At 35.7% G+C, this 14,312-nt stretch overlaps 1 protein-coding gene across 3 annotated transcripts in view; it reads right to left on the bottom strand.

Annotated features, from left to right (window-relative positions):
• Positions 1–611: 611 nt before the first annotated feature.
• LOC117102796 (platelet-activating factor acetylhydrolase-like) overlaps positions 612–14,312 on the bottom strand; it is a 19,582-nt gene continuing 5,881 nt past the window's right edge. For all 3 annotated transcript variants that reach the window (XM_033243207.1, XM_033243208.1, XM_033243206.1), the window contains 7 exons: positions 9,245–9,416; positions 7,829–7,967; positions 6,666–6,779; positions 5,906–5,997; positions 4,591–4,770; positions 2,687–2,835; positions 612–1,464 (listed from right to left, as the gene is read on the bottom strand). In XM_033243207.1, the coding sequence (XP_033099098.1) occupies positions 1,349–1,464; positions 2,687–2,835; positions 4,591–4,770; positions 5,906–5,997; positions 6,666–6,779; positions 7,829–7,967; positions 9,245–9,416 (962 nt within the window). In that variant the 3' untranslated portion in view covers positions 612–1,348. The remainder of the gene's footprint in view (positions 1,465–2,686; positions 2,836–4,590; positions 4,771–5,905; positions 5,998–6,665; positions 6,780–7,828; positions 7,968–9,244; positions 9,417–14,312) is intronic.

Here is a 14,312-nt window from a genome sequence, read left to right on the forward strand (position 1 = left end):
TCTTTGCTGTATATGCTATTTGTGAAGTTTGGTTTACATAGTACGTTTCACAGTTAATTGACTCACTTTCATTTTTCACACACAGATTCATAACAATAAGGCTATCGTGTACATTATAATTTCGTCCTTTAATTTAACAAATTACTTATTTACATTTGCACTTATTAAGGCTGTTAACTTATTCAACTTTATTTAAACAAGACTTTCAATACTGATACACAACTTGCACCCTATTTGCATGAAACAAAAATGTTACACATAATAATATGTACATAGGCTATGTTCTCACACGGCTGCTAATGGTTAGCAGGATCCGGATCCTGCTAACCGTGCGTCAATACGAGAAAATCCCGATCCGGATACAAAAAATATGATGATCGAAACACTGGCCAATAAGAAACTGGAAATTGTAAGCGCGTACGTGTGATTGGTTGATGATAGAAACATGTTCAACTTGCTAACCGATAGCGCTTGCAAACCGTTAGCGGTATCCGGATACAGCTAAGGGTTAGCGCTAACCGATCAAGCGTTCTCATGCAGGTGTTAACGGTTAGCTCCTGCTCCGGATACTAGGTCTCCTGTGAGAACCAGGCTTAAAAGTTACACAGATATTCTGACATGTTCTTACTAAAATTTAATACCATCATCTTCACAAAAACATGCTAAGAGTTGGAACAATTAATACGGAGAAAGTGAAAATAGGCACAATGTCACAATGAGAGGTGAACCTTTATGCTGGACAGCAAACCATGAAATACCAGGTCAGGGCCCCAGTGGGGGATAGTTTTCTACAATTGAATTTTAGTTTTTTAGTTAAGTATTTAAGCCTAATACCTTATTATTCAATTCACTCCAGCACCGAATCCCTGAGTCAGAAATACCGGGATGGTGTCCGGCGGGGGATAGTGTTCTTTTACCATAAAATTTGAGTTTTTAGTTAAGTACTGTTAAGCCTAATATTCAATTCACTCCGGCCCCGAAACTCAGACTCAGAAATACCAGGATGGTGTGAGGTGGAGGATAGTTCTTACCTTGCATATTAGTTTAAACATTGGGAATATATATATTTTCTATATATATATGTTCTAAGCCATTACAATAAAAGCATCAAATTTCAAGACAAACACTTAATTCACATAATACCAGGATGGTGTTTGGCAAGGGATAGTTTTTACCTAATATTGTTATCTTGTAATTATTTCTGTTATTATACATATATATAAGAGGACATTACAATGTATTTCAATGTAAAATGAATTTTAAAATCTTTACAAAAATTACGGTACAGTAATTATTATACAAAATTTCTCTACTATTACTTCAGAATTAAGTACAGCACTGATATCAGTTATAGAGATGACTTTGCTAAGCGTTCAGGATCAAGATGTATGTTAGAACCTTGGATGATTTCATTAACAGCTCCGTCAACGAAAATCTTGTCTAGTTCTGCGTCATACTCGATACCTAATAAAGATAATTAAATGATAATATTTATAAAAACAACCAGCTTGGCCAGGTCTGTTTATACTCTATTAAGACTACACTCCGTTGCGATCGATTGCGATGTAATTGGTGGTAATCCGAAACTGATTACTCCTGATCACAATCAACGAGCACATTCAGACCAACACAAAAATCTTATGGCCTAGAGCTCCGGTGGATAGGCCTATGTTGACTGACTTCAGCCAAACAGTGCCTGTAGAATTTGTTGCAATCGGATTCCGTGGTAATCGTGAGTAATAAAGATCGCAACGGGTACTATAGCGATATCGATTATTAGTGCGAATGGGTGTTGCAATTGCTACAACCGACCACAATGCGACGCTAATCTGCATAGGGTTTTAGACTGGAGAAGGCCAATACAAATACAGTACAGTACTTGTTCAATACAGGTGCAAAATAATAATATGTAGGTATGTTAATAAGTTAGAGAATATAATAAATAATAGCTATAATAAAATTTTAACAAAGGTAGGCCTATTAATGTAAACACACTCCTGAGCAACAGATGTGTTTATTACTGTATGTAGATACCATCATAAATATTTTTAAATCAAACAACAGTAAATCAGAATTGTAAAGTAGTGTAGTCGTAGATTTGTAGATTTTTGCCTTCCAGTCACAGGGTACATTCTATTTTAATATTATATCTTATTTTTATTTGAGCATATTTAACAGTGGAACTATACAAATTAAATGATGACAGAAAATAAATTCATATCCCAAATTTTCAAATAATAAAAATAATAAAAATTATAGGTTATTGAAATAAATTTATTACCAGGGTTAAAATTTTAAATATTAGGAATTTTCTCACTACTTCCTAAGCATTCTTATGAGGATTTTTTAAAGCATAAAACAGTAATTTGATAACTGAAGATGTTTTACCAGAATAAAAAATATTTAAATTTAATTATATTATAAGTACAACAAAAACCAATACCCAACATGTTACATTTATATCTCAAAAATTATTATCAACAAAAAATTCCCAAACAAAAATAAGAAATAAATTTAAATAATTTATTTGTATTATAATTACAATAAAATTACCCAACAAGTTACTTTTATATCTCAAATATTATCAACCAAAATTCCCAGAATAAAAAAGAAATAAATTTAAATAATATTTAAAACTTATTTATATTAATAGAATTAGAAAAAAACAGAAAGAAAATTACTCTACCCAATTGTCTTGAAAGAAATGCAATTAGGGCATCATTATTGTAGTTCATTGCAACATAAGGATTGGTTTCAGCTTGCAGCTTGGCATATTTACCAATGAAAGAATTTGTCAGGAACGGGAAGTCACCCTGACTTTGATGGACGGTTCCACTATTTAAAAAAATAACAACAAATGCAAATTTTTGGTAATATAATGCAAGTATAGGTGTAATATTGCCCTACCTGATGTGGAAATGTAGTTATTGTCTATTGTTCCATCACGACAATAACAATTACTATCAACACTGCAGTACCCGCTGCTTACTTGGACTCGAATTCAACCCTGGCCATCAGGCGCAAGCTCGGTGGTCTAGAGGTATGATGCCAGGCTAGTGATCTGGAGATCGTGGGTTCGAGTCCCACCCGAGAACAACTTGCGATTATTTTCGCAATTGTTTTCAAATGTACTGAGTATTCGGTACATTTCCACGTCAGGTAGGGCAAAATTACACCTATACATGCTTCTCCTGACGCAAATCCAGTTATTGTCTATTGTTCCATCACGACAATAACAATTACTATTAACACTGCAGTACCCGCTGCTTACTTAGACTCGAATTCAACCCTGGCCATCAGGCGCAAGCTCGGTGGTCTAGAGGTATGATGCCAGGCTAGTGATCTGGTGATCGTGGGTTCGAGTCCCACCCGAGAACAACTTGCGATTATTTTCGCAATTGTTTTCAAATGTACTGAGTATTCGGTACATTTCCACGTCAGGTAGGGCAAAATTACACCTATACATGCTTCTCCTGACGCAAATCCAGTTATTGTTTATTGTTCCATCACGACAATAACAATTACTATCAATATAATGCAAATTAAAATATTTGCAAAAAAAAAATGTTATAGGCAGGATTAATTCCTACATTTTTTCAAAATAAATAAAAAATTAAACAAATAAAAGAAAATTTTATCCAACATTTTAGTCCGAGAGTGCCTTTTTTCGGCCATCTAGACATAGATATAAAATTTTACATTCCAGCCCCAACCACTGCTAAAATGATCTGGACTATCCATCTGCAAAATTGACTTTTTGAGCACCGCTATTTCAAATTTCTTGATCTGCCACTTCTGTATATTTTTATATTCTATTGGTTCACTGTTGCTATTACTTTCAAAATACAAAATTACTAATTCAGCCACGAATGTAGTTTTGTGACGTAATTTAATAAATTATTACAATCCACTATTTTTCTATAATTTTGGCAAGAGTACAAAACATGCTAGTAGAGGATTGGGATTAACAATATGGCTGAGCAGTTAAGGCAGGGGCCTGCAACCTATATTCATAATATCGATGCTGGTTCGAATGGCACGCTCGCCTATGGCTCTGGAGGTACAGGAAGTCTTCTTGGATAAGGACTATACCATAGGCCCATTACAATTGGCTCATGTGCACTATAAAGAGCCCAGTACACATTTCGAGATGAGTAGGGGGTTACCCCTTTGTACTGATTCATCTCAGAGCCCTTGCCCTAATCCAGATTCTGAACAGGCGTTGACGAGTATCTGCATAGAATTAGAATGTCAACTTTTAAAACAGATTCGTTATTTTATTACTGTATTCTTTCATGGAAAGCGAAAAGGGGTCACAAAAAACCTTGTTTGTACCCTTTTGAAAATAATTTAAAAAAACAAAAAAAACAGATGACCTGTAAATACAGTAAATCGTTATTGTATAGTAGCCACGCTCATAAGCACCTCTCCAAATATGAATTTTATTCCTATGTTCAGTTCACAAACAAAAAATCTGCAAAACATTAATAATATTATGCTACAAACTTAAGAATATTAATAATTAGTAGAGTAGTAATTTCTCTCAAAATACATAAATACTAACACTGGCAGTGTAAAAACATTACCTACCGAATTGTTATCATTTTCCTATCTTCTGTCTGATTGGCTGGATTAACAAGATGGGACATTTTTGCAATGTTCCCTGGCCAATGAAATTTCTCCGTATTTATTAGTAGAAGAGGTTGTTTTACAGTTTTGAGCATTGGTTTCTCTAGAGGGTACATCCATGCATCTAGAGCTACACCAACTCTACATACATAAAATAAGTAAAATGGTTTTAAATATATTTTATCACCTGAGTGTGTGTTTGCAAGTAATAATTATTATTCTAATATTATAAATTTAATTAAAATATTATAATAAATAAACTATAATCAGGGGTTTCATTTATATAAGGTTTAAAGTAGGAGAAGAATGAGTACAGGAGAGTTCAAGGGGGGGTCGGGGGTGTAGCCCCAGTGGGGTATAAAATTAGCCGGCAAAAAGGTGGTAGTAGCCGGTTGAAGACGCTGGCTGCCGGCTAAAACCCCTGATAATTATAATATAACAATAGCTAAACAGACGATAATGATATTAATGATAATGATAATAGTAACAACAATAAGAAGAAAAATAACGAGAAAATGAAATAGAAAACGTTGATGAACAATAACAATTACAATGCACTATTTATATAGTGCATTATATAAACTGCCTCTATGCGCTTTACATTATAACCCCCAGTCACTGGATCAAACACCTACTGTATGGAGTACTGTACATATTCAGCTTGATTGGGGGGGGGGGGCAGGAACTATTCCATAAGTACCAGGTTGGAGAGAGACAATGTAGATATAGGTGTCTTGCCCATTGGACACACGGAAGACTTAAAATCCCTACTTCAAATTTGAAACCCAAACCGGAACCACCGCACGAACTGCTTTCGACAAATAAAAACACCAAATATAGAAGGACGATGCTGTTCCTCTGTATTTGATGAGTGCAACAAAGTTTATTATATCTACAGTGAAGCTGATAACGGTGATTTTTATCACGGTTCGTTGTTAACCAAAAGTAAGCGGCAGTTTGGCGCAGCTGTTGAGGTTCGGTTTTTCAATCGTAAGGTCAGGGTTTTGAGTCTCCGCTGTGCAGATTCCCTTGTGTCCTTGGGCAAGGCACTTTAGCTGCATTGCTTCAGTCCACCCAGCTGTATTAATGGGTACATACCAGCAAACTGTAGGGGACTAACCGGCGATGAACCAGTGTCCCGTCCAGGGAAGGTACAATTCTCATCCACTTCACAAACTGGGAATAAGCTCCAGTCTTATGAGCTCTAGTGGCTCAGAAAGGATTTAGTTTTTTTTCATTGTTAACTTAAAAAAAAAAAAAAAAGAATGCAACTTACTTAAAGCGTGGTTCTTTTTCTAGAGTCTGAATTGTAGTCGCCCCACCAAATGAGTGTCCAGTCATTGACACTTTCTCAAGATCAAGCAAACCCTGATGTGTGACACAGAGAGAAGTGTTAAGCAGGACATAATCGGGGCAAGGGGGCATTTCCACCCAGAAAATTGTCTTGCCCCTCCCCCTCCAGTTTTCCCACTGCCAATCATATCAATCACTATAGTGAAGTTGACGCAGGGTAGTCGCTTATCTGGTAGTACGCTTATCAAAATCAATACAAGCAATGTGGTAATTTTCCTTTATCTTTTGCTCCCCTTAAACTTATACCTTCTCCCACACCCCCCACCCCCCGAATTTCATTTCAGACACTGTTGCCACTACAATATTCTACTTCAAAGTTCGACAAACTTTTAAGGAGTATTCTTGATTCACCCTTTAAAACAGAAGTGTGTGTGTGTGTATATATATATACACACGCTTAGAAGTATCCATAGGGGGAGACTAAAACAATGAAGTGTGTTAAAAACAGTACCTTAAGGCAAAAGTAGTGTCGCTAAGGGGAAACTAAAGCGACGTTAAGGCGAAATCATAGACAAAAGAGTTTCCCCCTAAGAGCCGAATAAAGGTAGTCTCTTATACACATCAGATGTGTATAAGAGACAGCCTAACATCATCATTACTCTAAAGGCATATTCTTTCCCGATCTAAATTGCATTTTAAGTCAGTGGTTACGTCATCATTTTACATTTAATTGACAATAATACCTTAAATTGGGATAAATCAAATTCCTTCCCCAGAAAATTTGTGATTTGTTCTCCTTCATTAATTTTCTCCAATAAATCCAATGCTCTAACACATTCATCAGCTCTCTGATTTACCTGCAAGAAGAGAACACCACTTATAATCATTTTATGTAATTTCTGAAAAAACTGATAAGAACAAAACATTGTTTTCAGCATTTGACAGTCTTGAGATCAATGATCTGTCAAGTAATTGGTTGAAAGCAAATATTTTTGTAACGATGTGTGCTCCAAGTTGATGAGGATGATAAGATAGAAAATTGTGGAAAAAAATAAACCATAATAGTAATCAGTTTAAATAATACCTTTATCAGTATATTTGCATGGGCCTACGGCATGAGAGTCATACCTCAATGTATGTCAATAAGGTTTGCTTATAATTACCGAAAACAGCACTAGCATAAACAATCTAATGTCAGGGTGTCCATACACCAGGAGAGACGGTAGCATTTGCCCGACGAAGAGCCCAATGTCTCCGACAGTTGCGGTCAGGCGTCACTCAGAATATCTCAGAAGTGGTCCAGTGTCACCAGAAACTTTGACAATTTAAGGGATATAAAGGCCTCCTCCCAATTCTCAACACAGTACCCCTCTGCTGCCACCACTTGGCCAGCCTTTAATTAGGTAAAACCAGTTTTAATTTATGTATTTTTACACATAACAGATGAGCAAAGCCAGTGTCATGAGAGTATCATGTCCCATTGCAAAATGTATCTGAAAATGAAATCTGTGATGAACTTTACTAAGAATTTTCAATTATATGATAGTGTAACTAGTAAAATAATATTTATAATCATTCTAAGTTGTTTCCAATGTTAAAACTTGACAGCTTTAATATTCCTTGATATAGGAAATGTGCAGTTTTTAATCAACATTCTCCATTGAATACATTGGAATTTAACATCATATACATTTCTTGGTTTCAGAGTAAAAGCTTTTTAGCTCCGATGAGGAGCTATAGGAGTACCCTGCTGATTGATTAATAAATCTTGTATGGTGGCCGTTAGGGCCACTAGAATCACTCGGCTCATTTAATAGATCTTTTTGTATGGGTGGCCGTTAGGGTCATTAGAATTTTATCGGAGCTTTTGAGATTACAAACACTTGTTTTTCTATGGCTAGCTTACCTGTCTATTTCTAATTTTAAAATCTTCATCTGTCTTGTCTTTCACTCTGAGATAATCAACATACTCTTTCTGATACTCAGGCTCGGCATCGGTTAAGCTGACGTCATTAAGATAGTAACTAGTGCAAGCAGACTGGTCCCTTGAATCGACAAGATAACAATGTTATTTATTAAAGGAATAACATACAAATAAACAGCATGTGATTTTAATTTTGCTCTACAATTAAACACAGTCATTGCTTTTGCCACAGCCATAATTATCATCACCCCCCCCTATCCATATCACCAACAGTATCATTCACATCATCGTAAATCATCATTCCTATATCCAAATCCACCTCATCATCATTCACTTATATCATCCGTATCCTAATCAACATCATCATACTCCTCATTCTCCTCTTCCCAATAATAATAATAATAATAATAATAATAATAATAATAATAATAATGATAATAATAGTAATAATAATTCTGTACTCTGTATAATTCTGTAGTCTGTATCCCCATTATAATGCTTATCAATCATCCATATCAACATCATCCCCATCATTATCATTATCTCCATCAACCTTATATTTATCATCCAGATCATCATTCCCATTGTCCTCCTCATCATTATCATCATCATTTTCACTATCATCCATATCATCATCAATATCCTCCTCTTCGTCGTCATCATTATCATCATCTTAATCATCATTTCTCTAAATCGGACTTAAGGAGAATATCTTGTGTTATCTTCATCTTAACGTTGTTTTTTTAATTTTCTCTAATTTCTCCATTGTCTATTAGAAGTTCCCATTAACAGAGGTTTTATTAGACGTAATAATAATAATAATAATAATAATAATAATAATAATAGTAAGAATAATAATAATAATAATTTTTAAAGTGCCAATATCAGTAAACCAAAGTAAAGATCAAAGGCACTGTGCATGTTCAGATGTTAAGGTAAGTTTAGAGTTTGGTCTTAAAAATAGCAACTGAAGGAACAAAAAATAAAAATGATCTGTTACCGTAGGATTAACTCTTGGAACAATAAGCAAATTAAGGTCAGAAGAATGGAGGGAGGATAAGGAAACATATTTCGGAAGAGGTTCGGGTAGGTAAGTGGGCTGTTGGAGTCACAGTGCTTTAACTGTTAGTAGTAGAATTTTGTACTTTATTTGTGAATTAATGGGAAGCCAGTGCAAACTATATAACGGAGGATGTGTGCGATAGTCTATTGGCGAGTGTCATCATCGTCTATTGGTAAGGGTTATTATATTGGTAAGGGTCATTATAATCATCCCCATCATCATCTTCATCATAATCACCCATATCACAATTATCACCTTCATTTCCTTAGGCCAACAGATCATATTTTGTCATCATTCATTTTCAATTTTCATCAGTATCATCATCTTGCTCTCACCTATGCTCTACAGCTGCTACAATAAAACCATTTGAAGCAATGTCCAGACAAACGGTGGTGTATGTGGTCCGCATGGCACCGAGACCATGTGAAAATACTACCACTGGGAAGGTTTGGTTTGCAGGTGGTTTGTTAACATCTGCATGCAACATAGCAGGAACACGGTAGGATCCTGCAATAAGGAAACATAAAAACTTATAAACTGTTGTACTAATAACCCTTTTTGCCTAAGGTAAAATTCCGAGATGCTGTGGCCGAAGCCCTCTGTTGTGGCCGCACAGACCTTTTAAGTTTTTTTTTTTGGCAATTTCAAATTCTATTCTATTCTATTTTTAATTGTATTACAGCACAGTATTAGGACACTAAATTCATTACTTACAATTACTGTACCATAAGATTGACTTAATATTTTGTCTAAAAAAGAATAAGATGATTAATTTTTATCACTACTTATTGATAATCTTTTTATTTCTTGCTTGTGTAAAATCATCACAGAACAAAATTGGTGGCACTAATATTTCCCAACGGCAGGGAAGGGGAAATGTACAGGAATCTCTGAAGAGGTGCAGAGGGAAAAACAACCACCGGAAATTCCTAACAACTACACTGAATTTGAATGCTTAAGGCCCGTAAATGATTTTAAAGCCTCATATTCTGTAAAACGAAAGTGTTGAGTTTTCCTTCGAGGGAGCTCTCTCTAACAGGGGTCCTGCCTCTGCAACTGGCACCACCACTTAATTTCAATTCTTGCAAAATTCAGAAAATTTGTTGGGGCTACTTAAAAACCGTCGATGATTTTAAGTAGTGAAACCCATAATTTGTGAATATTCTATTCAAATTTCCATTCATTTTGGTGTTGTTAATGTAAGGCCCTGGAGCCGGATTTATCAAACTAAAAATCAGCTTAAATTTGTCTTAAGTCCATATTTTTTGCTTAAGTCAAATTTATCAATATTGGTTAGCTTAAAAATTGCTTAAAATTAAAAAGTCAATTGTAGGCATGAACCATCTTAGACGATTTTTAAGCTAAACTTTTGCTAAGATGGTTTGATAAATCAACATAAAGTATTTGCTTTGGGACATCTAAACTTTTTCGACTTAAGACATTTGCTAAGCTGAGATTGATAAATCCCGGGTCTGGTATTCAAACTATGGGTCGCAACCAAAGTGGAGTCGCCAAGATAATTTTTCAAGGTCGCCGGACGTTTATTGTTGTCGGTGACTTAGAACTTTCATGTCTTTCTTTCTTTGTGTAAGTGTAACAGTGTACGAAGTATTGTTTCCTGAATTGGTCTTTTTCCAAAAAGAAAAACCATGGAGGTATTATACTGCACATTATTATAATATAGTTTACTCATAATACCTCCATGGTAAATCTAGATAATTTCTTCTATCATATTGACCTTGATTGTTATGTTTGCATCTCATGGAGGACTTCTACGTTTAAGCCTATTGAAATATTATAGTTGTCCACTATGTAGTGTTAGTGGAGTTTGTGTCACTCGCTCACTATCAAATTTGCTGTGGAGGTACTTGAACTTGTAAAGCTTACTTGGAGACAAACTGTTTCTGTTTAAAACTCTACCTTATTCTCTATGCTGCAACACTACAAACTGTATGTACAATATTTACAAGGAAGGCTGTTTGACATGGTGTTGCCTTCAGGGTATCCGAAGGAAGTCTAATACAGTAGTACAAGTACCAAGTTGGGGTGTGGTGGACTTTCTCCGATTGGTTGAAAGATATCACCTTATATCATAGCCGTCGGAAGCATTTTGCAAGTGGTTCCGCCATTATAGTCCGACTTGGGAGGGATGGGAAACTAAACAAATTTTGTCGTAAAAGTTAGTAGGGTGCTGAGCATCCACTATCAGCCTCATCATGGTTGTTAACAACTTTTTTGCAACTCTGAATGCCTGGAAATAAATGCTGACAATTTGTAGAGCTGCTAGCCCCTCCCCTCAAAGAAATAAAATTAGCACAGAGATAGATTCATGTTGGAAACATGGTATCTCTGGATGCCTGGAAATACTAGCTGGCAAACCTGTATAGCCACCACCCCTCCCCATCATGTCTACTGGCAGACAAAGATTTAAAGTTAGTGGGGACTAGAGATATACCCACCTCTGCCCCATATGTTTTTGGCCAATGTGAGCAAATTTTGAAACTTAAGGCATTATAACTAAGTTATTGTTATGAAAATATGTAGTACAATATATACTGTACATTGTACATTTACTAAATTTATCTATATTGAAATATTTGCTCCCAGCGTACACTATATTCATATTCTAAGTTCCGTGGCATGAATATATCCCCATAGCAGGCTCGAGGGTGTGTGAATAATGTTCATGAGGTACTCTCCCATGGAAGATTTTTTTAAAGGGCATCATATTTTTACTGGTATGACTCAAGAAAAAAAAGAGATATAAAAGGCCTATGCCCTGTACATGATGCTAAAGAGTGGGCACAGAAAAAAAGCATCCAGGTTAAAAATGCTATATCTGGACACAGAATGTGGTAGCATTGACCAAATTACAATTCGAAAGAATATTTTAAATCATGGGAATAGACAAATGTAGGTCTACTGCGAAAATTATATATTGTTCAAAATGCAATTAAGTTGCTTATTCCTCCATGAATAAACCAAGTGCAGGAAACAATGTACAAGGAATAACAATGATAACTGTAATTATATCTACACGATGTGCATTATTGAGAAATATTAACAATATGCAATGAAGTAAATAGGTCTAGAACGTGTTCTATGAATACAGATGATACAGTATGCTATGAATTATCTATGGAAATACAGTAGGCCTCCTATGCTTATACAAATAACGTTGTGTTTCGACGAACTTACTGCTCGTACAATTTAATTTACACTTACCAAATTCAGTCTGAAGCATAATCAATTATTTATCACGCTTTAGGTCAGTTATACTATCACTTGAATTATTAAAATGCTGTAATTAAATCCTGTGTTTTCTTCTGGAAGACCTTACAGCGATTACACTCAGACAGACCATGTAGATACATCTATGTACAGATCTAACAGGTGATATAGACAGAGCACTAACATTCAAGGGATATCCAGCTTTTTTTGTAAAAGAGTGGGGAGGGGCACAATGTTGTTAAATGTGGCTAGTTTTACAGGGGTTCAGTGGTCATACCGTGGAAACTTTGTTTACCTGGACGCCCAGAAAAAATATGAAATAATTATGATGATGATGATGATGAAGATGAAACTTTGTTTAAGGCGAGTCCAATTTGGAATCAATGGAAAATAAAGGCCCCGGTAAGGGTGCAGGGAAAAAGCCCCGAGAAACTATAACAACTCCCTGCCCTGACAGGACTAATCCTGTAGGAGTATTTAACGCCAAAAATGAAGTTACTCACAGGCAAACTGTAATTGTAAGAGTGACTTTTTTCATCAGTCGTGCAATGTTTGTTCAACTTAATAGTTTGGCACACAATCGGTATTTTGTAAGTTCACCCATCCTACAGTATATCCACCAAATACCAGGCCTTTTAAAGCTTAAAAACACTTTGCCTGTAAAATCTCTGGACTACTGTACTCATAATAAAAACAAGTCTCAGTGATTTTTTATTTTTAATCTGCTATGTCATATTTAGCTGAGTTAAAACTAGGGTATATAAGCTGGCCAAAAACAATATTTAGCAAGTTGGCTAATTTGGTATGAAAATAAATAGCCAAATATAAATTTGATTAGCCAGAGACAAAATAATATAAGCAATGATAGCTTCAATTCCATTAGCTTTTTGTCTAATTTTGAATGAAAATAATATTTAGCAAAATTCAGCTTTTATCTAGGATTTGGCTAAGGTCAGCTTAAACAATGTGTAACGCCAGGCGGCCCTATGACTTTCTGAGACCGGGTCTCAGTCACCAATTTCATTGTGGGATTTAACATGTACTCGAAATAAATGATATAATATTAGTGACAGAAAATTTAAAATAGGGAGGGCCCAGTGAGGGACTTTCACTTATTGAGGGTCTATACCAGCAGGGTTTGGGCCGAGATGGCCGGAAATGGGTACTCACAGACTTAAAATTTGAATGTTGTACTGGATGTTGTACAGTCTATTCAGAGACACATTTTGCATGTATCAACAAAGCCCTTTTGGGTCAGGATGCTAGACAGGGTGGTATGGGTGAGGCCCCTAAGGGTCGGTCGAGAGCAAATAGGATTACGCCACTATTCACAACACATAACATGTGTACAGTACCAGGGGCGGATCCAGAAATGTCCAAAAGGGGGGCCGAAAGTTGGGCCGATTGAGACAACACTGTCGTAGGGGGTCTGGGGGCACGCCCCCGAGAAATGTTTGTGTTCTAGACGCCCGAACATAACATTTGAGGCATTCTGGGCTATCATTTTTTTCTTTTTCTCTCTTTTTTTTTTCTTTTTTACCTCCCAAAAGGGGGGGCCGGGGCCGGGCCGGGCCCCCCTAAATCCGCCCCTGAGTACACTAAGTACATTAAAAACAATTTGGAAGTATTTTTTTTCTTTAAAAGACAGTCAACACAGTATTTTTGTGGGGATTAAAAGGTCAAGGCCACACTCTCATCTTAAATATAGGCATATTATATTTATATGTGGTCCAATATACAGAATTTTCAAATATAATATGTTAAAATTGTTATTATTATTATTATTTTTTTTATTTATATATTGACAACCTGAGTGTCTGTTCCACTGTAGTAAAGGAGGGTCTAACTGAAAAATATTGAAATATGCTACAGCCTTGCGATACACAACTGTATCGTAAGACGGTCGGTCAATGACTCCTCTTCTGCTCTTTGCTAGCATTTGACAACACAATGCTGTCCATTGTCTGTGGAGTCTACACATTTATGGGGTGCCATACGCAGCAAAAGTCCATGTTAAAATCAAAATGTGATTGCAAAATTCAATGTCTAATTTATCAAAACGTAGGCGTAAATTTCTCAAAACGTAGATCTAGTTTCCCAAAATGAAGTTCAAATTTTTCAAAATGTAGTTCTAATTTCTTTAAAATGTAATTCAAATTCAAAACGTAGGTC

Source organism: Anneissia japonica, unplaced genomic scaffold, assembly GCF_011630105.1.
Source record: "Anneissia japonica isolate Jap-2015-1 unplaced genomic scaffold, ASM1163010v1 scaffold287760_len733007_cov179, whole genome shotgun sequence".
NCBI classification, from domain to species: Eukaryota; Metazoa; Echinodermata; class Crinoidea; order Comatulida; family Comatulidae; genus Anneissia; species Anneissia japonica.